The 27294-nt window shown below is 41.9% G+C and overlaps 1 protein-coding gene across 2 annotated transcripts in view; it reads right to left on the bottom strand.

The window, feature by feature from the left end:
* Window positions 1-26730, bottom strand: part of LOC139559148 (cyclin-dependent kinase 18-like) — a 42913-nt gene extending 16183 nt beyond the window's left edge. The window contains exons 1-3 of one of the 2 annotated variants that reach the window (XM_071374907.1): window positions 26439-26730; window positions 7039-7174; window positions 156-304 (exon numbers count right to left, since the gene is read on the bottom strand). In XM_071374907.1, the coding sequence (XP_071231008.1) occupies window positions 156-304; window positions 7039-7147 (258 nt within the window). In that variant the 5' untranslated portion in view covers window positions 7148-7174; window positions 26439-26730. The remainder of the gene's footprint in view (window positions 1-155; window positions 305-7038; window positions 7175-26438) is intronic. The other variant, XM_071374896.1, reaches the window with a different exon arrangement.
* Between the last annotated feature and the right edge of the window lie 564 nt (window positions 26731-27294).

The raw sequence follows: 27294 nt of genomic DNA, 5'->3' as shown, positions 1-27294 counted from the left end.
TGCTTTAGTGTCCCTCTCAGTATAGCAGTTCCTCTTGGATTGAAACCACTTTGCTGTTGTGAGTTAGACTATACTAATTGGCATGTCAATGTGAACTTTATCATTTTTTAACTTTCCTATTTCTCCTTCTCCCTAACTCTCCCTCCCTGTCTCACCACCATAGAGAAGTGTCGGTGTGGTGCTTTGCTGCGGTACTGGAGATAGGAGGGGGACTGTGCTCCGGGCGTGGCAGGCTCAGGGCTCACTGGACTGGGACTGGCCTCAGGGTTCAGCGACGGCAGGGTCAGGCTGTCTGGAGTCAGTGCTGCAGGTCAGACAGAGAGAGAGAACGCACACTTTAGAGTTATGGAAAACATTTAACACACAGATGATGAGAAATACTCCATATTGTAGCCTTAAACACACACGTACAGGCTTGCTTGAACAACCTCTCTTCTTCAGTGTTGTACACAGCAGATTGAGTGGACAATTACAGTTTACGAATAAAAAAAATACAGCACTCATTCAGACACTACACAAGGCTGCATCAGCTACAGTGTGGAAATATGTGTGAGTGTTTACAGTCCTCTGAACAGCTTGTGTTTCAGCCTTGGTTTGATCCTGTGTGTGAATGGGTTGTTGGTCTAACTGCTGTTGGATGTGTTTGGAGTGGATATGTCTGTTCCATCGCATCGACTGACACCTCTGTGTATGTGGATACGTGTGTGCCTATGTGTGGATACTTATTGGATGTGTGTGCGTGTGTGTGTTCAGCCCGCTGCCTCTCGGGGTGTTTGATGTAGACTGTGGTGAGCTCTTTAACTCCGTGTTTCCATGGGGACACTGATTGTTAACAAAAGCGTGTGAGCATGTGGCTAAACGGAGGGAGATATCCTCTCTCTCTCAGAAGGCAAAGACATCAACTCAATGACTATTCAATGTTGATTCAACGTAATGTGATAACAGCAAATCAAATCAATTTGTCACATGCGCTGAATACGACAGGTGTAGACCTTACAGTGAAATGCTTACTTACAAGCCCTTAACCAACAATGCAGTTAAGAAAATAAGTTAAAAATTACATAATCAAAGAGCAGCAGTAAAATAACAGTAGCCAGGCTATATACAGGGGGTACCGGTACAGAGTTTGTGTGCAGGGGCACAGGTTAGTTGAGGATTGTTTCAACTAGTGTGAGCCCAGTGAGCTCTCGCTCTCTGTCTGTATCCCTCTCTGTCTACTTATTCTCTCTGACAGATACAGTATCACAGCCTTTTATTAGTGGAAATGAAAAAGCCCTGGCTACTCCTACTTACAGAGACTCACACAGAGACCATTTTGGGGTGTACATCCATGCAGGTGATGATGGAGATTTAGATGTTAGATTTGAGTTGAGCTAAAAGTTAGCAGGCAAGTAGCTCTGTGTTTAGAAAAATAAGGTGACAAAAACAGATGGGACAAAAGAGCGATAGAGAGATCAACGAAGGAGAGAGAGGGGGAATTGGATGGAAGGAAGTGGCAATAGATGAATGGTTCTAAGTTTGATTAATATTCCTGCTGTGAGTGGGCACAGAGAGAGAGAGAATGAAAGGGAGCCTGTTTGGCTCATCATTTAAATATCACAGTTACAGCAACCCTTTGATCTGTCTGCTCTTAATTGGGGCCAGGTCAGGTGAGACATGCACACACACAATGTTCTAGTCCTATCCTGTCTGAGATGGGAGATATTTATCTGATGAAGTGAATTATGTAGTAAAGGACAGACTGCAGGCTCTCACATGGCAAGTTAGGAAACACAATCATTGGAGAAGTGGACAAAGACATGAAGGGCTCTATTTCTTGCTGGCGTTAAGGCGGCTCTAGTGTCAAACGTATATTAGTTTGCAATTTCGTCATGTAAAAACGGGTGCACTGGTATTTTCCAGCAATAATGCCATGTTCGGCAATTTACCTGTCTTATATCAGCTCGCTTGCGCTCAGTTGGGAGGGGTGGAAATATTTGAGATGTGTCCTGTAAAAACATGATCCAAAGTGCTAATTTCAGGGTGCGCTGATGGGGATATTTAAGCCCAACCAAAAGCTGGTGTTAGCGGTAACACAGTTTGTTATGGCATTCATTTTGACAGCGGAAACGCAGCCTATCCGACACACTGCCCATATGCACAAGGAACAAGAGTAGCCCAATGTGCTTTTGATGCCTGTATGTTTACATTAATCTAATGTTTTTCCCATTTCGTTTGATTAAAAACCAAGGATAGCCTGCCCTCTTCTCCATTAAGGCTTTTTTGGCCTGCCCAATGCAATCGCGAAGTAGGCAAGACTGCCGATAAAGGGTTTGCCTCCTGAAACCTTTTGGAAAAATATCTTAATCATTAATTAAAATATTATTAATTTAAAATATCAAGTTTGAGAGGAGTAAAACTGTGAGCTGAAATTCACTTTTTATCTATGCATTGTATGGAGGCCCACATTATTTTAGTCATGTAGGTCCCGTTTTGGACATGATTAAAACCCCCTCCATGATGTAGGCTACGTGTCCATGCCCATCATGAAACGAGAGATGAGTACCTCTGAATACCGGTGAACCTCGTATTTAGAAGTTATCTGTAACCTGTAAAACTGTAACCTGTAAAAAATTGCTTGTTTTCCGTTTCAAACAGCAATGCGTGTCTTTTTATCCTGTCGATTTTATGAAATCATTACATTTTACATTTATTTTCTTGTTTTTCAGTTTAATTTTATTACAACCAATCTTATTAATCTTATTGGGGCGGCAGGTAGCCTAGTGGTTAGAGCGTTGGACTAGTAACTGAAAGGGTGCTAGATTGAATCCCTGAGCTGACAAGGTAAAAGTCTGTTGTTCTTCCCCTGAACAAGACAGTGTTCCTAGGCCGTCATTGTAAATAAGAATTTGTTCTTAACTGACTTACCTAGTTAAATATATATATTTTTTAAATTGTATGATTCACCTTCATGGTTTTATGGTTACAACGTCGGATGCGTTGTACACATTCACACATTCTGGAGATGTGTGAATGTGTAGGAGTATCTTCATAAACTGGAAGCTGGTTGAGAGAATGCCAAGAGTGTGCAAAGCTGTCATCAAGGCAAACGGTGGCTACTTTGAAGAATCTCAAATATATTTTGATTTAACACTTTTTTGGTTTGGTTACTACATGATTCCATATGTGTTATTTCATAGTTTTGATGTATTCACTATTATTCTACAACATAGTAAAAACAAAGAAAACCCCTGGAATGACTAGGTGTGTCCAAACTTTTGACTGGTACTGTATATTGGATCTTTTTCCAGCTACTGTGAAAAGTTTGGATGTGTGTAAAAACCTCCATAGTCTGCCTTGTTTTATTATTAATATTATATAATTATGGTCCCTGTAAATGTGCAATAGCCTTTTTAAAACAAGTTGTTTTTCTGTTCAGAATTTGATTAGAATTATTAGTTATCTTTTTAGGCCTTATCGATAATGAATTTATCTTGCTTATTGACAATGTTTGGCATGTCCATGCTCAGCCATAATGCAATTTATAGTAGGCCTAGCCCCTATATCCGTGTGAATGCCATCAAAGCCATGGAATTACTTGAAACAATGTGGACTGCAAATGGGTTCAAGTTAACATATTTAGCAAAGATATGGCTACATTTTGTTATTTAGTTTCTGTAAACCATTTGACAAACAATAACAGACTAACATTGGAATTGGAATTGATTCCAAGGCAATACATAAAAGACAGTAAATACACAACTTGAACCAACCACATATTTCGCCATGGAGCATGTTCTGATTGGCCAGTGAGGGGCCAAGCCTAGACACACCCACAACTTGTTTATTCATCAAAACCCAGCCCTTTTGCGCCAACGCCAGCAAGTGCGCTAATAAATGTAATAGTGAAAATAGCTACAAATATTTCTGACTGAGCTTAGATTTACCACTGCGTTAGGTTTGTTAAAATGGAGCCCATAGATTTACCACTGCGTTAGATTTGTTAAAATGGAGCCCATAGATTTACCACTGCGTTAGGTTTGTTAAAATGGAGCCCATAGATTTACCACTGCGTTAGGTTTGTTAAAATGGACCCCATAGATTTACCACTGCGTTAGGTTTGTTAAATTGGAGCCCATAGATTTACCACTGCGTTAGGTTTGTTAAAATGGAGCCCATAGATTTACCACTGCATTAGGTTTGTTAAAATGGACCCCATAGATTTACCACTGCGTTAGGTTTGTTAAAATGGAGCCCATAGATTTACCACTGCGTTAGGTTTGTTAAAATGGACCCCATAGATTTACCACTGCGTTAGGTTTGTTAAAATGGAGCCCATAGATTTACCACTGCGTTAGGTTTGTTAAAATGGAGCCCGTAGATTTACCACTGCATTAGGTTTGTTAAAATGGAGCACATAGATTTACCACTGCATTAGGTTTGTTAAAATGGAGCACATAGATTTACCACTGCGTTAGGTTTGTTAAATTGGAGCCCATAGATTTACCACTGCATTAGGTTTGTTAAAATGGAGCACATAGATTTACCACTGCATTAGGTTTGTTAAAATGGAGCCCATAGATTTACCACTGCGTTAGGTTTGTTAAAATGGAGCCCATAGATTTACCACTGCGTTAGGTTTGTTAAATTGGAGAACATAGATTTACCACTGCGTTAGGTTTGTTAAAATGGAGAACATAGATTTACCACTGCGTTAGGTTTGTTAAAATGGAGCCCATAGATTTACCACTGCGTTAGGTTTGTTAAAATGGAGCACATAGATTTACCACTGCGTTAGGTTTGTTAAAATGGAGCCCATAGATTTACCACTGCGTTAGGTTTGTTAAAATGGAGCCCATAGATTTACCACTGCATTAGGTTTGTTAAAATGGAGCCCATAGATTTACCACTGCGTTAGGTTTGTTAAAATGGAGTCCGAACTGTCTGCTGACTTTAGGTTCCTCACTACATGTGATTTCTAATTAAACTTATGGTTGTAGGCTACTAATATGTTTCTACAGAGTTGTAAGCTACTAATATGTTTCTACATCCATTCTTCTCTGGCTGGCTCTGTTAAAAGTTAGTATGACAGTGATTGATGTAATGATCTGAACTGATTTGATTAGATTTATCTTTCTATCAGTACACTTGTTAGAATATCAAAAAATGTGGATTTAATTGACAAGCTGCACTGGATATTAACTAGGTATTAGATTGACTTAAAGATTAGAGTGGCAGTGGCAGGCAGGTGGCCTCCCTGGTACACACACACAGATAGGAGCTAGCCCTGCAGTAGTGGAGTGGTAATTGTGTTAGGCTTTTGTGTGAATCCAAACTGATTTGGGATGTCTCATTAGGTTAGCTGTAACACTGTAGATGTGCGGTGTGTGTGAGTGTCTGCGATTGTTAGCCTGTGGGATGTGATACTGAATTAATCAGCCTAATTCAGGTGTGACTGACTTTTTTTTGACATTTTAAGTTTGATGTAGCTGCTTACCAGCTGAGATGGGCGACTGAAGGGGATATTATGTTGATAAAACTTCCCTAACGAACCAAGATGGTAATTCTGATCTGCGAGCTGATTGTGTTATTCTCTTTTTTTGCAATAAATGTGACCACTGTAAAGACAGCTCCTCTGATGTGACCAACTTATTGTGTGTTATGGTATTTCAGTGTCAGGGAATTTAATTGAACTATATTTTAATGTGAAAAAAACATTATTTGAAGGTCTGTTTCTGATGTATCCCAACCTCATTAGGAGTTGAAAGGAATATCCAGAGAATGTGGTTAATCCTTGTAAAAATGCGAGCCAAGTCTGTCTCCAAATATGGACAGACATTTGGACAGCATTGCCCTGATTCAAATCAAGGATTACTTTATGACATTTTTGTTCAGTTATTGTCTGAAATAGGCTGTGATGGAAGAAGGGGTTGTGAAGGGCAGAATGTCTGGATTGACAGAGAGCCTATTAACACTTCTATCACTCACTCACTCACTCACTCACTCACTCACTCACTCACTCAGACCTTGAGTTCTCTCTGCATCAGGGGGTACAGGACTCTCTGGGGTTAGATCACAGACACAGCTGCTTCCCCCAGACAGCTGACAACGGCTGGCATCACACAACGCTACATTCCCATCCATCCAGACCTCTATTCTGAATCCCAGTGTGCTCCATGTTGTTCTTGTTTATAACTTCTGTAATCTTTCATGCACATGTATTTTATGTGGAAGCCAGGAATAGTAGCTGCTGCATATGCACCAGCTAATGGGGATCCTAATAAACTAAACTTCTGTACAAGGTTAGCTGCCTCAATTGTGAGAGAAGTAACTATGAGGTCAAGCGTGCATGAGAAATGGTGAACAGCATGAGAAATGGTGAACACCAAGAACACACTGTTTAAAAGGTTTTGAATTTCTTCTCAATTTGCTTTATTGGTTTATTGGCATCCAATGCTGACTTTGGAGATTTACAATATTGATAGAAAACAATATTCACAATATTGATTATTATATCACTGCTGCAGGGCAGACTGGTGCTAGATTCGAGGATGGGTGTTACTCTGACCCAGTAGAGCACCTTGAGGGAGATTTGCTTGTATAAATGTGTCTTGAACCCTGCTAATCAGCCTCAGCTCCTGGCACCCCCTATTACTCTCACACCTCTCTTTCTCCTTCACCTCTCCACTCAGAGCTTGTATAAATGTGTGTCTTAATATCCTCTTCTAACCCCCAGCCTTCCCTCAGCCCAGCCGGAAATCAGTGCTGTTAATCAGGCTGTAGAGACTAAGCGGGGCTGGTACAGAGATGACTGGGCTGGTGGTTTGATTACAAATGGATCCAAGAATGGCCTGATCCATGAATAAAGGAATGCATGGAGGGAGTAATGTAAGATCTGGGATCAGGACGTTGAGCTTCCTGTGTCTAAATATAGTCCCAATACGCTGTGAAAGGGACTGGTCATTCCATAGCAACGCTCATAGCAGCAAGACCCACTGGAGACGAGGAGAGGATTGCTGTGTGTCATTGGGCATTGTTGGGTAGAGTTAAAGGTCTTACCCTGAGTGTGTTGGATGTTGAGCTGGTTGATTTGCTCGGTGAACTCGTTCTCCTCTATGGTTTCGGTGCGAGGGACGGACAGAGAGAAACGTCGCTTAAAGTTCTTCATCTTGTTATTGTCGCAGAGGAGCAGTACCTGATGAAGAGAGCGCGAGACAGTCAGACAAGGCATACGTGTATGTAAATGACTGGGTATTGAACCCTATTTTTCTGTATTACTCCAAGCCATGTTAGCCCACTGAGGTAAAGCCAAAGCATTAGCCCAGGGAGCTACCACAAGTTTTCAGAGTAACTCAAACAACACCATGTCCTTTACTCTCTTACAGTAGAAGCGTCCAACTCTACAGGCTACAACCACATTTATATAATTTCAACCACCACTAACCATAACCCCTTGGGTGAAAGAGAATAACGATTAGACTGTTTGAACAGAGGAAAGTGAATATGTAACTTGTTGTTATTACTCCTGATATCTCCAGGAGTGGTTAGTATAATTTTTGTCTCCATCTGTTGTCTAGTACTGTCTTTTTGTTAGCTAGGGCCATCTACTTTAAAGGGAAACTTCACCACTAGACACTAGTTGGGGTGTTTTTTTTCAGTCTACTTACATGAGGGTGTTTGACATAATTATTATAATAATAATTATAGCTGTATTTTTGCAATTTTGCAAATGCAATTGTGTTCATTGTCCTAGCGTATGCCTGCCCATACCATAACCCCACCGCCAATATGGGGCAGGTGAAGATGGATGTGGAGGTCCTGGGCTGGCGTGGTTACATGTGGTCTGCGGTTGTGAGGCCTGTTGGGCATACTGCCAAATTTGATAAAGCAGAGGTGGCTTTTGGTAGAGAAATTAACATTCAATGCTCTGGCAACAGCTCTGGTGGACATTCCTGCAGTCAGCATGACAATTGCACACTCCATCAAAACTTGAGACGTGGCATTGTTGTGTTAGAAAACTGCACATTTTAGAGTGGCCTTTTATCACCAGCACAAGGTGCATCTATGCAATGATCATGCAGTTTAATCAGCTTATTGATATGCCATACCTGTCAGGTGGATGGATTATCTTGGCAAAGGAGAAATGCTCACTAACAGGGATGTAAACACATTTGTGCACAAACTTTGAGAGAAGCTTTATATGGAACACTTTTATTTCAGCTCATGAAACATGGGACCAACACTTGACATGTGTTTTATATACTGAATGAAAAACTATAAATGCAACATTTTTTTACATGTCAATAAATCATGCATACTAACCTTCACACACAATACCCACCCCCAACAGACATCAGTCAGTCACCCACCCACCCACACCAATACCTCCCTTTCTCCAATTTAGACTTCAAGCCTTGCATGAACAAGCAACTAAGCCTCCATAATACAGAAAACTACTGTAGAAGTTGTAGCCTACTTGTAAACACACCAACTATGACAAGACACGGACCATGTTTATGCCTAGCTCCAGCAGATGTATTTGCTCATCATGGAGGAGTCAGGGAAAGATTTAGTCGATTTTAGAATGTGACTTACACTAGTTCCTGGTGCTGAGCTTGATGTTGATGCAGATGGGATCGGACTATAAATATATCACAGTTGCATTAACCTCTGTGGTCGTTGGTTAGCTAGCTAGCTAAAGGTTAGCTAGCGTAACCTAATGAAGCTAATGTCAGCCTGCAAAGTTACAAATCACATTGGCAGATATAAGCTGGCTCATTACATTGATATGCTTTGGAATGTCTTGCCAGTATATTCTGAAAACTAGCTAGCTCTTTTCTGCTGCGCTGATGTTGGCTGATCGGATGCCTTCCTCTTTGAACCTCCAATTGTGTGTGTTGTGATTTGCTTACAACAAGGAACTGTAGGTGGCCTGTTTCTTCTGGCGAGATGCAGAAACGCTCATATTTGCATGTAGTGAGGAAATTCCACATTTTTATAACACATATGTTAACATTAAAAACTTCTTAGGGCTAGGGTCCTTTTTTCATAATTTCTGCCTGACTGATGTGCCCAAAGTAAACTGCCTGTTACTCAGGCCCAGAAGACAGGATATATAATTGGTACCATTGGAGAGAAAACATGTTGAAGTTTGTAGAAATGTTAAAATAATGTATGAGACTATAACACAATTGTTATGGTAGGAGAAAAACCAACCCACATTTTTATTTTGAGATCCTATGCTCTTACAATGGAAAGCTATGGGTCCTATGCAATTCCAGCTCCAAGATTGCAATTCGTATAGCTTCCACTAGATGTCAACAGTCTTTGTTCAAGGTTTCAGGCTTGTTTCTTCCCAAACAAGGAAGAATTTTGAGTTTTGGTACTGGGAGTCAGTTGGAAATCAGTCTTTGACTTGTTTTAACAAAGTTTAGCGGTAGCTTTTTGGATTCCTTTGTCTGCATGTTGAAAGAGTGGACTCCTCAAATCGATGGCGCCAACTAAACAGACTTTTTGAGATATTAAGAAGGATTTTATTTAACAAAACGACCATGCATGTTGTAGCTGGGAACCTTTGGATTGCAAATAAGAGGAAGATTTTCAAAAAGTAAGTGATTAATTAATCGCTATTTGTGATTTTATGAAGCCTGTGCAGGTTGAAAAATACGTTGATGTGGGGCGCTGTTCTCAATCGAATGGTATGCTTTCGCTGTAAAGCCTATTGTAAATTGGACAATGCAGTTAAATTAACAAGAATTTAAGCTTTTAACCGATATAAGATACTGGTATGTTCATAAATGTTTAATATCCATCATTTTTAGGATTATTTATTTGAATTGCGCGCCCTCCAATTTCATCGGATATCGACAGGTGTCCCGCTAGCGGGACGCCTAGCCTTGAGTGGACATACAGTTTAAGTCGGAAGTTTACATACACCTTAGCCAAATACATTTAAACTCAGTTTTTCACAATTCCTGACATTTAATCCTAGTAAGAATTCCCAGTCTTCCCTCTCAGCCCAGTCCAAGCTCTTCTCTGTCCTGGCACCCAAATGGTGGAACCATCTGTAACCCTACCTCTTCCAAGAGCATCTTAATTAATCCCCCCCAAATGCCTTTTGTGAACTAACACTTGCACTTAACTTTTTTCCCCCCCATACTAGCTCTTACTTTGCTGAAAGCTCCTTTATTAAGGAAAAATGCGGTTGGCCCATCTAGCTATCTTAAGATGAATGCACTAACTGTAAATCTCTCTGGATAAGAGCATCTGCTAAATGACTAAATTGTATAACTGAGGGATGGTATCATCCTGCCAGCCCATTGCACAGGCGGACCTCTGCTGAGCCAATGTTCCCTTACCTAATGTGCACTGAATGCCCTTCCACACCAAACAGAACAGCCAGTGATTGGGTTGTGGTCTTTGGTTGAGGTCAGGAACAGAGAGACAAAGAGGCAGTCTCTGTGTGTGGTGTTCCCTAGTTGTTGTTGATGCTAATCTCAGATCACTGATGGATTGAATAATGAGGCAGAAAAACAGCAGGATAGCATTTAATCAATACAGTCACCTCTCGTGCACAACCCGGACACTGCTGTGTCAATACCTTATATGACCAACCCCCCCCCCCCCCCCACACACACTCATTACATCTCTCTCTCTCTAGCCATCTCTCTAATCGTTCTCTCTCTCTCATCATTCTCATCTTTCTCTGAGCAGCAGTGAAGGCTAGTTTCTATTGTCTCCTACTCTCTATTAGTCTCCTGTGTGTGTGTGTGTGTGTCACACTATCAAAGAGCATCTGGTCGTATTGGGGTGCTCAGTCCAGCCGTTCATTCCCTCTGATCATTCCTGGACACAGACGGACTTAATGGTGCTACCCTGGTATCTCTGACTCATCTCTCACCGCTTTCTCTCATCTCTGTCCCTTTCTCTGTTCCTTTCTCTGTCTTTCCTTCTCTGGCTCATCCACACCTGAACTAGCCTGCAATAGGCTGAAATGTGTTTCTGAGTGGTAGGAAAAGCCATTACCACCCAGTGTGTCAGCAGTCTAATCTGATGAGTGTGATTTTACAATGACTTCCTATGAACCTGGCAGACCTTCTGTCCACTCCAACATAATAACATTAGCTCTGGTCACCAGAGAGGAGACAACAGTCACACACAGACAGATATTTCCTTGGAAAAAGAGAGGATGAGAAAATTGAAATATATGTCCAATGTCCCATGTCAAGTATACATCACAATCCTGAATACCACCTCAGCCATATTGGGTTTCCATTGACATGGTTAGTCCATTCTAGGAATTCTACAACGTGAGAGAGGAGTTTAGAAAGAGATGGAAAGCACATGTAGCAGGAATGTGATGAGGGGTGTGAGAAGAATGGAAAAGATGGATCGCTGGTGTTAATTTTTATAAATGAAATTCAGGAAGAATAATGAATGCGTGTGTGTCTTTGTACTGTACTACGGACAGACTGTTTTTCTGCAGTGCGTGTGTGCCTAGCTGCACAGTAGTGAGGATCAGGCTGGGCCTTTGGTCATATTACCTCTCGCCCCAACAGTTCACACGCACTGAAAGACTGGTCATTCAAGTGCTGCCTATGTAACTGCCGATAGCCACACACACACCCACACACACAGAGCCTAGTGGTTAGAGCGTTTTGCCAGTAACCGAAAGGTTGCTGGATCGAATCCCCGAGCTGACAAGTAAAAAATATGTCGTTCAATGCCTGAGCAAGGCAGTTAACCCAGTGTTCCCCGGGCGACGTGGATGTTGATTTAAGGCAGCCCCCTGCACCTCTCTGATTCAGAGGGGATGGGTTAAATGCGGAAGACACATTTCCCTTTTATTTTCATGAAATCTCAGGACTTTTTGGAGAGTAAAAATGTTTGACCATTAAAAATCATATTTTCCTTAACCTAACTCTAACCTTAACCCCCCCAAAAAACGGAACTTAACCTTAACCCCAAAACCAAACGTTAAGCTTAAAATAGCATTTGAACAAATTCAGGACATGAAAAAAGTAGACTTTTCAGAAATGTTCTTGTTTTACTACCTTGTCAGGACATTATGGTGAATTGTTAGGACACTGGGGTCCTGAAAAGGTAGGAAAACAAGTACACACACACACTCTGTCTCTACACACATGTGCAACATGCACAACTCACTCCTACAGAGAATGTCCCCAGAGGACGGCAGATGGACGGCAGACAGAAGGCACACACAGGAACATTGAACATCTGTACCCTATGTACCAGAGTACAGATCACATACGCACCAATGTGCAAGCTCACACAGACACATGCCGCCTCTGAGCAGTCCTGTGCAAAGTTGGGTATGTCCAGGTGCAAGAGAAAAAAAGACGGGCTACTCTCAGAACATAAAGCAATGATTATGCACAAATAAAACCGAGAGAATTGGAAGCACTGATTTGCTTTAATGAAATGTTCTAATTCTAAAGGGCTGTTGTAACTGTGTGTGACTGTAGATAATAAGTACAATGGTGAAGAGCTGTGTTGTTTCTCCTCTGGTCATGTTCCATGGGGACTGTTGTCATGTGTCCAACATCACAGTCTCACGTGTCTCATGCACTCTAGAGACGCACCATGCATGGTGGGAGTTTTCCCCTGCTCTCTCCCTCCACATCCATCCCTCTCTCCTAAACCGTGGTGAGACAATAATAAAGATGACCTTTTGTATTTTTCTCGCCAGCGGCAGTGATGCTTCGTAATAAAACAAATGCTCCTTTCTTTGGTCTCTCTCTTGTCCTCCCTCGCTGTCTCTCCCCCTCTGGTATGTTGTGTGTGTCTAGTGTATGTGCATCTGTCTCTCTTGCTCTCGCTTTCTGAATAGAAGGCCTACTGTAAACCATGTGCCTGAGTGAAAAACAAATCTCACTGCTGGGTCAACATCAGCGTGCAACATTGTGTTCCAGGCCTGAACATACAGCTTTATGTAATAGGTAATTTATGTTATACTTCTTATCATGTTTGGTCAATTGCTTTTTGGTTATAGTCATATTGTGCTTGTAATTACAAGGGCTTTGTGTGCACTCAATGTTTGCAAGTTTAAATATTGTAAAAGTGTATATTGTAAATGTGTGAGAGCATGTCTGTTTGTGAGCCTGCAAAAATATGTATGCATGCGTGTGTGTATGCAGGTGCATGTGATGTGATGTGATCTGGAACATCCGATGTCGACCGTGGCTGTGTTGACCGCAGAGGGTATTACTGCAGAGTGTCATTCACTATGCTCAGGAGGCTGGGAAAACTCCTGCCCCTAGTGAAGACGAAAACAAACCCTTTACATGGACAAAGAGACAACCACTGCGATTGGACAATAAAACTAACAGGGCTGAGCTCGCTGTATGCAGGGTTTCAGGCCTTTGCATCTGTAATTAAAAATATACTCATACAGTCAATCAATCATTTTGGATTTAAAAGGCCTATGTAACCTAGCCAGCCGAAGTTTGAATATAAACCAAATTTGATCACGTTCACATTTTCCAGAACACAAATAAATGGGCCTATTTGAAGCTATAAATACATAGCTTAGGCTATACAAATATGTTACGTTTGCCCTGGTCAGGTCCAGATGGTTTCTCTAGACTACCTGCAGCTGTGGTTAACATTAGGCTACAGTTGATCAGACTAATTGTGCACATTGACAAATCATGAGTCATTGTATAAATGTTTGTGGCAGGTATGAGCTTCCATATAAAATGTTTGTGGCAGGTATGAGCATCCATATAAAATGTTTGTGGCAGGTATGAGCTTCCATTTAAAACAGCTTGTGGCAGTGAATTCACTTATACTCACAATTTGCTTTTACCACGTAATGATTTGCATGATGTTGATAAAAATTAAGCTTGGTTTGTTGTAATGTATGGTAGGCTTACTGTACTTTTATATTTGTATGAGAGGGTTAATAGTCTAGTCTATTGTTACTTGATGAAGACTGCTGTTAGCAACTCTGTAATTTTGTCTTGAAGCTGAAAGGTAATGAGAAACCTACATATGAGGAAATAAACCCTTTAATTGTCTGCACATGCTATTAAATTCTTGCATTATTCAAGAGTGTAGTATGGTTTGGTTGCATTATTCAATAGTGGGAATAGGGCCTTAGATTCAACATCTGTCAATCAGTCTGTCCCACCACACACAGGAGAGAGCAGATAAGAACATGTTAGGGATGTCATCATGAGTAGTATGGCTCTGAAGGCTCTCTAGAAATGTCTCTGCTGATGATTTGTCTTTTAAAATACTTAATCACTCCCTGAAGAAGACGTTATGTGCACGTGTGTCTGTGTTATGTTCAGCAGTGTGCTTGAATTCCAACTAGGGGAGAGTGGGATAAGTTGAGCCAAAGGGTTATTTGAGCCACCCTTTGTTTCTAGGAAATCATACACACAATTATTAATGTGACCAACGATTTAGGAAGAGGTCATCATTTCATGGAGTCTGAAAGAAGAAACCACATAGAAAAAGTGGTAATCAAGTTATTTCCAAAAATTACTTTCACAAGTCAAAGGAATTTATTGCGTTATAGGTTTCATGATGCTTGTGTCTCAATCAAAGTAGATCAGTTGGTCTCTATAAGCTACAATATGAGGTCCTAAACCTAGCATGAAAGTGCATCATTGTAGCTGTGTCGGCTAATATAGTCAATGTTTGCCTTGGGGTAAGTTGAGCCATGAACTCAAGTTAGACTTTGTTTGTAAAGTGCATTTGTATTGTTACAGAGCAGCCATCATCATGCCCCGTGTTACAAACTGTACATTTAATGTAAAACAAGCAGGGGTCTAGCCCCCCTTGAGGTTCTTCAGAGAGCAGCCATCATCATGCCCCGTGTTACAAACTGTACATTTAATGTAAAACAAGCAGGGGTCTAGCCCCCCTTGAGGTTCTTGGGAGAGCAGCCATCATCATGCCCCGTGTTACAAACTGTACATTTAATGTAAAACAAGCAGGGGTCTAGCCCCCCTTGAGGTTCTTGGGGGAGCAGCCATCATCATGCCCCGTGTTACAAACTGTACATTTAATGTAAAACAAGCAGGGGTCTAGCCCCCCTTGAGGTTCTTGGGGGAGCAGCCATCATCATGCCCCGTGTTACAAACTGTACATTTAATGTAAAACAAGCAGGGGTCTAGCCCCCCTTGAGGTTCTTGGGGGAGCAGCCATCATCATGCCCCGTGTTACAAACTGTACATTTAATGTAAAACAAGCAGGGGTCTAGCCCCCCTTGAGGTTCTTGGGAGAGCAGCCAAGGAAGTGAGAGAAAGGAAGAAGTCCATTCGAGCAGCAGCAAAGGATGAAAACATTTACTGAATGACACTGACCAGGTACATTGACAAAAAAGAAAATATCTGAACGTAGGCATACATTTAAGATATACCACACCCCCATTCCATGAATTAAACTTTGACCTACCAGCACCATCACCCACTTACCCCAAGGTGGCTCAACTTGTCCTGTCCCTATGCTCAACTTACCCCAAGGTGGCTCAACTTGTCCTGTCCCTATGCTCAACTTACCCCAAGGTGGCTCAACTTGTCCTGTCCCTATGCTCAACTTACCCCAAGGTGGCTCAACTTGTCCTGTCCCTATGCTCAACTTACCCCATATCTGGCGTATGTTGTGCCAAGAGGATAATTTTTTGGACAGCATGAATTCTGATTACTTCCAGGGATAGACAACATTTTGAAATATATGTAGATATCTTTGTTAGAAATAATACTATATTTCCCTTGATGTAGTGATGCTGAATGTATAAAATGGCTCAACATTCCCCACTCTCCCCTACAGCAATCACTCACTGTAAGTTAGTTTCTTCTGAGGTCTGATTCCGTATCCATCATGTACAGCATAATATCAGTTTTCTTAGTTTTCCTAAACAGCACAAAACGGGGTACTACACATCAGCAAGTCCCCCCTTACAATACAAATCACTATTACACTGAACAAAAATACAATCGCAACATGTAAAGTGTTGGTCCCATGTTTCATGAGCTGAAATAAAAGATCCCAGAAATGTTCCATACACACCAAAAGCTTATTTCTCTAAAGTGCACAAATTTGTTCACATCCCTATTAGTGAGCATTTCTCCTTTGCCAAGTTAATCCATCCACCTCCGGTATGGCATATCAAGAAGCTGATTAAACAACAGGATCATTATACAGGTGCAGCTAGTGCTGGGGACAATAAAAGGCCACTCTAAAATGTGCAGTTTTGTCACACATAACAAGTAACATAACATATTGTGTCCCAAAGTTTTATACACTTTAGCATGTCATACATTTTAGGATTCCATTGATAATTTGGTGTCTCTAAATAAAGTGTCATTGGTGTTACTCAATTTAAATTATATTACGAGCAAAAGGATTAATCATATCACTTTAGTAAATGGTTTTGAAAGGGTAAATGGCCTTAGATTTGAGAATACTGAATGTGGCATCAATTTTAGAAAATCCTCAATTATCTAAAATGTGTCATTAGTGTTACCATCATTGGTGTTATTACTCCTACTGGTGGCATAATGTTATCATAATGTTAAAAAAAATCAAGAATGTCCCAAATATAACAATGTCTGGCAGTGGGAATGCCTAAAGTGAGCTGAACAATTCTTTCAAGTATTCATGATGTCACAGACTGGCCATCTAAACACAACTGATTGTCAATGATGATGTCACCGGCCTGACCATTTGAATGTGATCAGTTGCAGTGAAGTAATCATGTCCTGGACAGCTGAGTGGTGACGTATTGGCTCTGTTGATGGTTTTATCTGGCCCCTATGTCAGAGTACTCACAAATTGCCTATTACGATCTGTCCCCCAGCTCTCTCACAATCAATAACCTAACACTGTGTGTGTGTGTGTGTGTGTGTGTGTGTGTGTGTGTGTGTGTGTGTGTGTGTGTGTGTGTGTGTGTGTGTGTGTGTGTGTGTGTGTGTGTGTGTGAGGCCAGAGAAGGTTAGCGCTGACTGCTGGCCTTTCGCCCATACGTCTGTGCCTCAGACCAGAAAATCAACATTACTCATATCATGGTTGAGGAGTGACCGCCACTACAGGTTTCAGCGCTAAGGCTAAAAGACAGTTTATGCTTGATTAGAAAATGTGGTCGGAGGCTCCGTATGGAGGGTGTGATGCAATTGCAGAGCCTCCAGAGGCATGCATAGGCCAAATTGTCAAAGAAATTAACTTTGTCCTGAATACAAAAGTGTTATGTTTGAGGCATGTTTAGGGGCAAACACAACACATGACTGAGTACCACCTCATATTTTTAAGCATGGTGGTGGCTGCATCATGTTATGAGTAAGCTTGTCATTGGCAAGTACTAGGGAGTTTTATAGGATAAAAATACATGGAATAGAGCTAAGCACAGGCAAAATCCTAGAGGAAAACCTGGTTCAATCTGCTTTCCAACAGACATTAGGAGACAAATTCACCTTTCAGCAGGACATTAACCCAAAACACAAGGCCAAATATACACTGAAATTGCTTACCAAGACAACATTGAATGTTCCTGAGTGGCCTAGTTACAGTAAATCAGCTGGAAAATCTATAGGAAGACTTAAAAATGGCTGTCTAGCCATGATCAACAACTAACTTGACAGAGCTTGAAGCATTTTTTTAAAATAATAATGTGCAAATGTAGTACAATTCAGGTGTGCAAAGCTCTTAGAGACTTACCCAGAAAGACTAAACAGCTGTAATCGATGCCAAAGGTGATTCTAACATGTATTGACTCAGGGGTATAAATACTCATATACGACAACATGTTCCAGTTCCAGCCAATCCCCAGCAACTTCGCACAGCCATTGAAGAGGAGTGACAACATTCCACAGGCTTTCAATCAACAGCCTGATCAACTCTATGCGAAGGAGTGTCATGCTGCATGAGGCAAATGGCAGTCAAACCAAATACTGACTGGTTTTCTGATCCACACCCCTACCTTTTGTTTTTAAAGGTATCTGTGACCAACAGAAGCATATCTGTATTCCCAGTCACGTGAAATCCATAGATTAGGGCCTAATGAATTTATTTACTGATTTCCATATATGAACTGTAATTCAGTAAAATCTTTGAAATTGTTGCATATTGCATTTATATTTTTGTTCAGTATATATTAGATATTTCTGTATTTCATTTTCAATAAATATGCAAACATTTCTAAAAACATGTTTTCACTTTGTCATTATGGGGTACTGTTTATAGATTGGTGAAAAAACAACAATTTAATCCATTTTGAATTCAGGCAGTGAAACAACAGAATGTGGCATAAGTCAAGGGGTATGAATACCTTCTGAAGGCACTGTATGTCGAATGTGATAGTCTGCCTATAACCAACCTGAGTAGGCCTATAGATCCATTCCTATTCTATTCAGGCTTTATTATTTGGCTGGCTCAACAACTAAATGTTTGTTGAATTTGGAAAAATCCACCTGCACTCGGCCTCACCCCACCTACTCAGCCAATCAGGAGCCCATACTTCGTTACCGCCATGGCATACTGTATACTTTTGACTAAACAGTACGTGATAAATAGTGTGCGACGATGAGTAAATAGTATGCCGTTTAAGTATGTAGTATGGGTATTCGGACACAATCAGTGTCTTTAATGAGCTCTTACCCAGCTAGAGTTAGCTTCTGGAGAACCAAGCTGGCAATTATCTAAAATCACCTCATCAGACTGCCTCAGAACAGCCAGCCAGATTAGAATACAGTCTACCAGACCAGCAGGCTGAGGTCTCAACAGTTCACTTCACCACTCAGAGGGGAAAAAAACAGAAAGAGACAATTAGCACAAAGATCCTTATTTTCAAAAAGTGTGATTGTGCAAGAGTGCCAGAGATGAAGAAGTCACTGCAATGATCATTGTGGAAAATTTGTTGCCTCAGATAAGTTTCTGTATGTAGCTTTCTGGAATAAATGACTGATTGTTCTGGAATAAAGTTGACCCCGTGTCTGCAGACTGCAAGGGTTGTGTGAATTACATGGCTGTTGTTATGAGCAGCACACCTGATCTGCTGTCTCTGCCGGGGCCTCTGAGGAGCACGTGATGTGCTGCGGGTGGGGTGGGGTCCTAGAGGGGTAAGGTCCTAGAGGTTAGGGGCTATTGTGTGTCTTTCATGAAAGCTCATATGTGCTTACTGTTCCTGTTGAGCTGCGTTAGTGTCTCTGTTGTATTTAAACAGTGTGCAGGTATTTCCCTTCCTCCTCTAAGCTCAGTCACACCCCCAGGAGAGTGAGGGAGAGATCACTGGATTTAGCATGGTGTGTGATCACAGTTCCACTGAGTTGGTTGATAATGTCAGACTGACCTTGGCTTAGACACCTGGGCCCGGTTTCCCGATAGCGATGGAACTTAGTGTTTTAACACTGCATCTTTCCTACAACAGGCAAAAATGTAACATTCGTTTCCCAAAACACCACCCAGAGAGAACGTTCGCTAAGTGTGTCTTTGAGGCATGTGTCGATACTGATAGGATCAAAAGAAAGGCAAGCTGCGCTCGGATTAGCTTTCTCCATTGAAAGCTTACCTTAACTTTAGAATCATTCCACAATACTGATGACGGATCATCTCCTGGAAAGATATCATCTATGGCTGCAAATATTGAGGCTGGTTATTCTAATGCTTACCCTATAATGATGCACTAAATCAAGATTTGGCACATCATTATGCACATGTTGTTACACATCATGAAATATATTGAGACAAATTACAGACAGTAGCCTACTAGTAGCAAAATTTAACTCAACTGATTGAACATTAAATGTATTTAAATCAGCGGCAGCCCACCAATTAGGGTGTTAAGGGTGGCGCCCCACCATTATGTTTTAAATGCTCATAAAAGTGTGGTAAATGTGTACATTTTCCCGTTTAAAAAAGATAGAGTTCAAAACAAGCTGTTCAGTTACCTACTTCTCTGCCCCTTAGTGTCTGCTAGCAGCAGCAGCTCTGCCTCCGTGGGGGCATAGGCCGTACAATCATTGCTTGGATTGTTTTGCCAGCTATTTGATATGAGGGGGAATTGCCATAATACAATCTCAGGATTTCATAGCATAAATTATAACAGCACAAAGTAAATGGACTGACCAGGGGCTCTCAAATGTGCATCTGTTGAGTCAGAACTTCTGGGTGTGCTCTAGTCTCCCTCCCAATGAGTCGCTCATACCAGGCGGCTTACTTCTGCATATGCGAGACTAGATCTGCTCTATCAGGTACAGATGGCGCTAAAGCAAAAAGCAAATTGTAATTAACTTGTAAATAAATAATCATAACAGTCATGGGAGCCTGAGACCTGATAAACTGGACTACTACATCCAACAAGAGTCGAAGGACAGAGGGATGCACTAGCTAAAACCTTTTCATCGTGGAACTGGTAGGACAAAAATGCTTGGCCAATTGTATTGTTTCCCCCCACGTTGTTCATCGGGTTCTACTGTAGGTGACAGGGCGACATGTTGTGTGGACTACCACTCACGCTCCATTTTAATTTGAAGCATATTTTTATACGTTGCAGTTATTTATTTTATCAATTTCAAAGACATTTGCAACTTTTGTATTTGTAGTCAACTTTGTTCTGAAGTTATCGCTGGTTACAGGGAGGCGGATAAACGATGTTCAGCAGAGATCTTCAGTGTATAAAGTGACGCAGGAGGGCAAAAAACCATCTAACGATGCACTTAGCTGTTCTACGAATGGCCTGAGGCAGGCGTTAGATTACGAGTGTTAATAACGATGGTTTTGGGAAACAGATCAGAGTCTCTCTCTTTCTCTTTCTATTTCTCTCTCTCTCTCTTTCTCTCTCCTCTTTCTCTCTCTTTCTCTCTCTCTCTCCCACACACCAAGGGAATGACTTTCCAGCCTGGACATCTTGTAGTGGGAGAGGTGAGAAGTTTGACTGAAACACACACACAATGATACCAGCTTGGTGTGTGGCTTAGCATGTGTGTATAAATCTGGGCTTGATTGTATTCCCAGTGAGTGTATTTATATCCGTGGTATTTTTTTGATGAATCCAGGCCCATTGTTTCTCTATGCCATGGCTCTTGCTTCATATTAACATGATTAAAAACGGGTTTGGTGGTGTTAGATGAGTCAGAGCCAACAATAAGACGTGAGTTATGTAAATAGTGTAATGTGCCCCATACAACCCAACATGACACAAATCAACTGCCTGCTTGTAATCAGGGTCAGTGCAGGTGAGACACACACACACACACACATGCACACACACACACACACACGCAGCCAATGAACACTGGGAAATCTCCATTCCTGGCACAGAGCAGCCAATCATGGCAGCATGCACACGTCACACACACTCTACAGCAGGGGTGTCAAACATACGGCCAGCAGGCCCATTCAATCCGGCCAGCGAGGTGGTTTGAGTGGCGCATCATACACACAGTTAGTATGTACTGTATGTACAGTAATCCCTCGTTTATCGCGGGGGTTACGTTCCGAAAATGACCCGCGATAAGTGAAATCCGCGAAATAGAAAACTTTTTTTTTTTTTACAATTAGCAACTATTACATGTATACAAATACAGTGACTCACGTGTAGGCCGTTTCACTGCTCTTCAGACTGGGCCGCTGCATCCTGACTGCGCTCTGCAGTGTTCTCTTCTTCTGAAGCCCGCGGTGCAGGTGTGTTTGTTCGGGAGAAGAACATAGTGATAGGCAGCTGTTGTCGCTCTTTTTTCTTCTTTGCAAAAAGATCCTTGTACACCGACATGCCACCATCGATTACGTTGGAGAACTGTAATGAACGGCTCATCAAAGGGTCCCATTCCTCAGCTACTCGCTTAAGTTCAGTGGCCATTCGCACCATGGTTGCTAAGCGACCAAGCGTTAGTCCTTCCTTCCTTCCTGGCCAACTTAATGTAAATTTGCCAAGCTGTTTTATGTACGTACACATAACTGCACGAGACGACAAAATGATAGCACAATTCGTAGCATGTTTTGATACAAGAAGCGGGAGTGAGTTTTTAGCGAATCAGAATGCAGAGCACAATGCACAAAAAAAAAAAAAAAAATGCATTATGAAAATCCGCGAAATAGCGAATCCGCGATAAGTGAACCGCGAAGTGGCGAGGGATCACTGTATATATACTGAACAAAAATATAAACGCAACATGTAATGCGTTGGTCCCATGTTTCATGAGATGAAGTAAAAGATCCCAGAAAGTTTTCAAACAAACAAAAAGTTTATTTCTCTCAAATGTTATGCACAAATGTGACTCATTTCAGCAAACTAGGCATATGTTGCAAGTCACGACCTTCACAGGAGAGGCGTTTGAACATGTCTTTTTTATCAAAATGCGTTTTTTGGCAGAAATGCCTACTTAAACATTTGAACTTTCATGTGCCTTAATAACAAACCTGTATGCCATCTGTAAATATGAATGAAGTTGTTAAATTACAAGCCTAGTTGGTTTAGCCACAGAAAAAGACAAGAACCTTTCCGCTAGCCATGACTGGCTGAGATAATGAATGGGCTGGATACGGCGAGAGATGAGTTTCAGATTGGTCTGCCGTATAGCATCTTCTGTCTATGTAATCAGATGCTCGTTATGAGTAGATAATCCTTTCAACTGCAGTTTTTTCTAAATATATAACTTTAGCCATGGAGAAGGGCAAATGTGTTGCTACTGCTCTCAATAACATTGCTGCCCTGAATTTATCAGGCTAGTCAATAGCGCTACATGTCTAGGCGCTACATGTCTACGCGCTTATCAGGCGCTTCCCGCTATCAGTGGGGAAAAGTTGTGATGTAGGAGGATGACCGAACCATGCAGGCTCTCTCTGAATCTGAAAATGAATCAGACGATGTGAATCCGAGTGACATGACACAATAGGCCAAGCAAGCTGTACAAACAAAATGGAAACGACACAAGACGTCTTATTTAATGAAAGGGGTTGCAGTCTGCCGTGAAGCGTTCATCCATGTATACGGGTAAGAGTCTAGCTACAGTTTCAGATATTATACCTTTCTAATTTTGTCAGAAAGTTGTTTTCATTGCAAGTTAAAGCTTACTGTTAGCTAGCTAGCTGCCGTTAGGTTGCTGGCTCGCTAGCTAGCTAACATTACGTGTATGATCTGTGGAGTAATATTATCTCAGAAATCCATTTGCATTGCTAGTTATATCCTAATGTTAGCTAGCTAACTAGCTGCCATTGAACCTATTTTGTTAACTTTAGCTAGCTATGACAATCGGTTTGTATTGCTAGTACTCTATGGATTGGGATTTTGGTTAATTGTTTAGCTAGCTAGCTAGCTACATGTCTAAAACAAAAGACTTCACTTTGCCAGATGATCCCATGGCCCATCAAGTTAGCCAGGTGTGTCTGACGGTGATTACGGCTATCTATTGTATAATAATGCAAAAATATTTGTATCTGGAATTTGTCTTTCAGCATCAGTAGAACACGCCTGATGCCTCCACCATCTGCTCTCCTCTCGACTCTTTTTCCTGTAGTCCACAATCATCTCCTTTGTCTTGATCACGTTGAGGGAGAGGTTGTTGTCCTGGCACCACATGGCCAGTTCTCTGACCTCCTCCCTATAGGCTGTTTTGTTGTTGTCGGTGATCAGGCCTACCACTGTTGTGTCATCGGCAAATGTAATGATAGTTTGGAGTCGTGCCTAGCCGTGCAGTCATGAGTGAACAGGGAGTACAGGAGGGGGCTGAGCACGCACCCCTGAGGGGCCCCTGTGTTGAGGATCAGCGTGGCAGATGTGTTGTTACCTACCCTTACCACCTGGGGGCGGCCCTTCAGGAAGTCCAGGATCCAGTTTCAGAGGGAGGTGTTTAGTCCCAGGGTCCTTAGCTTATTGATGAGCTTTGAGGGCACTATGGTGTTGAACACTGAGCTGTAGTCAATGAATAGTATTCTCACATTGGTGTTCCTTCTGTCCAGGTGGGCAATAGTGTGGAGTGCAGTGTGGAGTGCAATAGAGACTGCATCATCTGTGGATCTGTTGGGGCGGGATGCAAATTGCAGTGTGTCTAGGGTTTCTGGGATGATGGTGTTGATGTGAGTCATGACCAGCCTTTCAAAACACTTCATGGCTACAGACGTGAGTGCTTTTAGGCAGGTTACCGGGCAGGTTACCTGGCAGGTTACCTCATTTAGGCAGGGTACCTTAGTGTTCTAGGGCACAGGCACTATGGTGGTCTGCTTAAAACATGTTGGTATTACAGACTCGGACAGGGAGAGGTTGAAAATGTCAGTGAAGACACTTGCTAGTTGGTCAGCGCATGCTCGCAGTACACGTCCTGGTAATCCGTCTGGCCCTGCGGCCTTGTGAATGTTGGCCTGTCTGAAGGTCTTACTCAGATCTGCTGCGGAGAGCGTGATCATGCAGTCTTTTGGTACAACTGGTGCTCTCATGCATGTTTCAGTGTTATTTGCCTCGAAGCGAGCATAGAAGTAGTTTAGCTCATCTAGTAGGCTCGTGTCGCTGGGCAGCTCTCGGCTGTGCTTCCCTTTGTAGTCTGTAATGGTTTGCAGGCCCTACCACATCCGACGAGCGTCAGAGCCCGTGTAGTATGATTTGATCTTCGTCCTGTATTGATGTTTTGCCTGTTTGATGGTTCGTCGGAGGGCATAGCGGGATTTCTTATAAGCTTCCGGGTTAGAGTCCCACTCCTTGAAAGCGGCAGCTCTAGCCTTTAGCTCAGTGCGGATTCTGCCTGTATCCATGGTTTCTGGTTGGGGTATGTACGTACAGTCACTGTGGGGATGACGTCATCAATGCACTTATTGATGAAGCCAATGACAGATGTGGTGTACTCCTCAATGTCATTGGAGGAATCCCGGAACATATTCCAGTCTGTGCAAAACAGTCCTGTAGCTTAGCATCTGCTTCATCTGACCACTTTTTTATTGATCTAGTCACTGGTGCTTCCTGCCATTCACATGGCCTAATGTGAATCCTTAAAGAGATGAGTGGGGCTCAGGCTTAAGCAGGTGTGAACTTTCAAATCAGAATTACTTTCCCATTGTTCCTCAACTGCAGTGTATGATATACCATTTTCTAGCGCTTAGTCTCTACTTTTATCCAAGGAAAAAACACCATTTCAAATTTTGCTACAAAAGACCTACCGTAATTTCCGGACTATAAGCCGCTACTTTTTTCCCACGCTATGAACCTCGCAGTTTATACAATGACGCGGCTAATTTATGATTTTTTTATTTTTTTTTCACAAGATTCACGCCGCCAAAAAACTGAGCACCGTCACATAATGTGACGTAAATCGAGCGCGCTCAAACTTCCCATCATTCTGATTACGGTAGTCATTTTGTCACCCTCATCATGGCAAAGACACGGAGAAATGCATATGATGCAGCTTTCAAGTTGAAGGCGATCGATCTGGCTGTTGGAAAAGGAAATAGAGCTGCTGCACGGGAGCTTGGCCTTAATGAAAAACCCTTCAGTAGGTGTGTCCAAACTTCTGACTGGTACTTTACTGTGTAAGTGAACACAATACCTTTGAAATCCTAAAATGAAGGGACTCTGTACAAAAAGTGCTATAATTTCGAAACAGTTCTCCCGATATTGCTGAAAATACCCTCAAATTAAAGCTGACAGTCTGCACTTTAACTTCATAGTCAATGTTTCGTTCCAAAGTGCTCAAGTACAGAGCCAAAAAGAAAATGTGTCACTGTCCCAAAACTTTTTGAACTCACTGTATACACACACACACACACACACACACACACACACACACACACACACACACACACACACACACACACACACACACACACACACACACACACACACACACACACACACACACAGTCATTTCTCACAATACCACTTCTGACAATAAAATACTGCGTGAGTCAAACACAGAGTGACTAGGATTAACTGAAACACACAAAGTTCCAGATATGTAAAAACAGAGCATGGTCCATAGCACAGTAGAGAAGATGCCCTTAGATGCCCTCTAAACCTGATGTCTCCTTTTTGGTTCTGATCAATCATAGTCAGGATGACAGGTCCCAGACCAGCAAAATCACAGAGACATAGAGGGGGGAAGGGGTGAGAGAGAGGGGGGATAAATAGAAAGACAAAGTAAGGAGACAGAAATAGATACAAAGAGAGCGAGAGAGAGATATACAGAAAAATATATAGAGTGAGGGAGGGATAAAGACAGAGAAAGATATAGAGTGAGGGAGGATAAAGACAGAGAAAGATATAGAGTGAGGGAGGATAAAGACAGAGAAAGATATAGAGTGAGGGAGGGATAAAGACAGAGAAAGATATAGAGTGAGGGAGGGATAAAGACAGAGAAAGATATAGAGTGAGGGAGGGATAAAGACAGAGAAAGATATAGAGTGAGGGAGGATAAAGACAGAGAAAGATATAGAGTGAGGGAGGGATAAAGACAGAGAAAGATATAGAGTGAGGGAGGATAAAGACAGAGAGCAGCAACAGTTGTACTTACAGGAGTGAAGAGGTCGTCCGCGAAAGGAAACAGAAGCCTCTCTCCTTCTGTTCACGGTGTCCAAAGACTTCCCAGGTGTGTCTGTGTGTCTTAATGTTATTCTGACGGAGCAGGCAGAAGACGCAGACCAGAGCGAGAAACAGAGAGAGAATGGTAGAGAGAGACAACAACTCCAGTCTTCCCCTCTGACAGCGCACGACTCAACCCCTCCGTCCTCCTGCATGCAATCACTCCGCTGCCTGAAAAAAGAAAAAAGAAAAAGAAAACCTGAAGAGAAAATCCCCAGAGGAAAAGAGAGAGCTATATGGAGGGTTTTATAATCAGCCTCTCTATCCGTCCCCCTCCCTCTTTCTCCCCCTCCCTCATTGTTATAGCAACAGCCAATCACAGCTCAGCATAGCACAAGCCTTTCTCAGCCAGCCCTGCAGTATTGACATGATTCTCACTTTAATCAACTAATGCAATATGCCTCGTGTGTGTGTGTGTGTGTGTGTGTGTGTGTGTGTGTGTGTGTGTGTGTGTGTGTGTGTGTGTGTGTGTGTGTGTGTGTGTGTGTGTGTGTGTGTGTGTGTGTGTGTGAGTGTGTGAGAGTGTGTGAGAGTGCGACAGGAGAGAGAACTATTTGAACATGGTGACAGTTGACTGGTGATGTTTGAACTGGGGATAGTTTTAATGACATAGCATATAGAAGAGCCATTTCAAATCAAACTTTATTTATCACATGTGCTGAATACCCAGAAGTGTAGACCTTACCATGAAATGCTTACTTACAATCCCTTAACCAACAGTGCAGTTCAAGAAGAGTTAAGAAAATATTTACCAAATAAACTAAAGTAAAAAATGTAATACAAAAATA

The sequence above is a fragment of the Salvelinus alpinus genome, chromosome 2 (assembly GCF_045679555.1).
Source record: "Salvelinus alpinus chromosome 2, SLU_Salpinus.1, whole genome shotgun sequence".
Classification (NCBI taxonomy): domain Eukaryota; kingdom Metazoa; phylum Chordata; class Actinopteri; order Salmoniformes; family Salmonidae; genus Salvelinus; species Salvelinus alpinus.
This window is presented reverse-complemented; position numbering and strand designations above follow the sequence as displayed.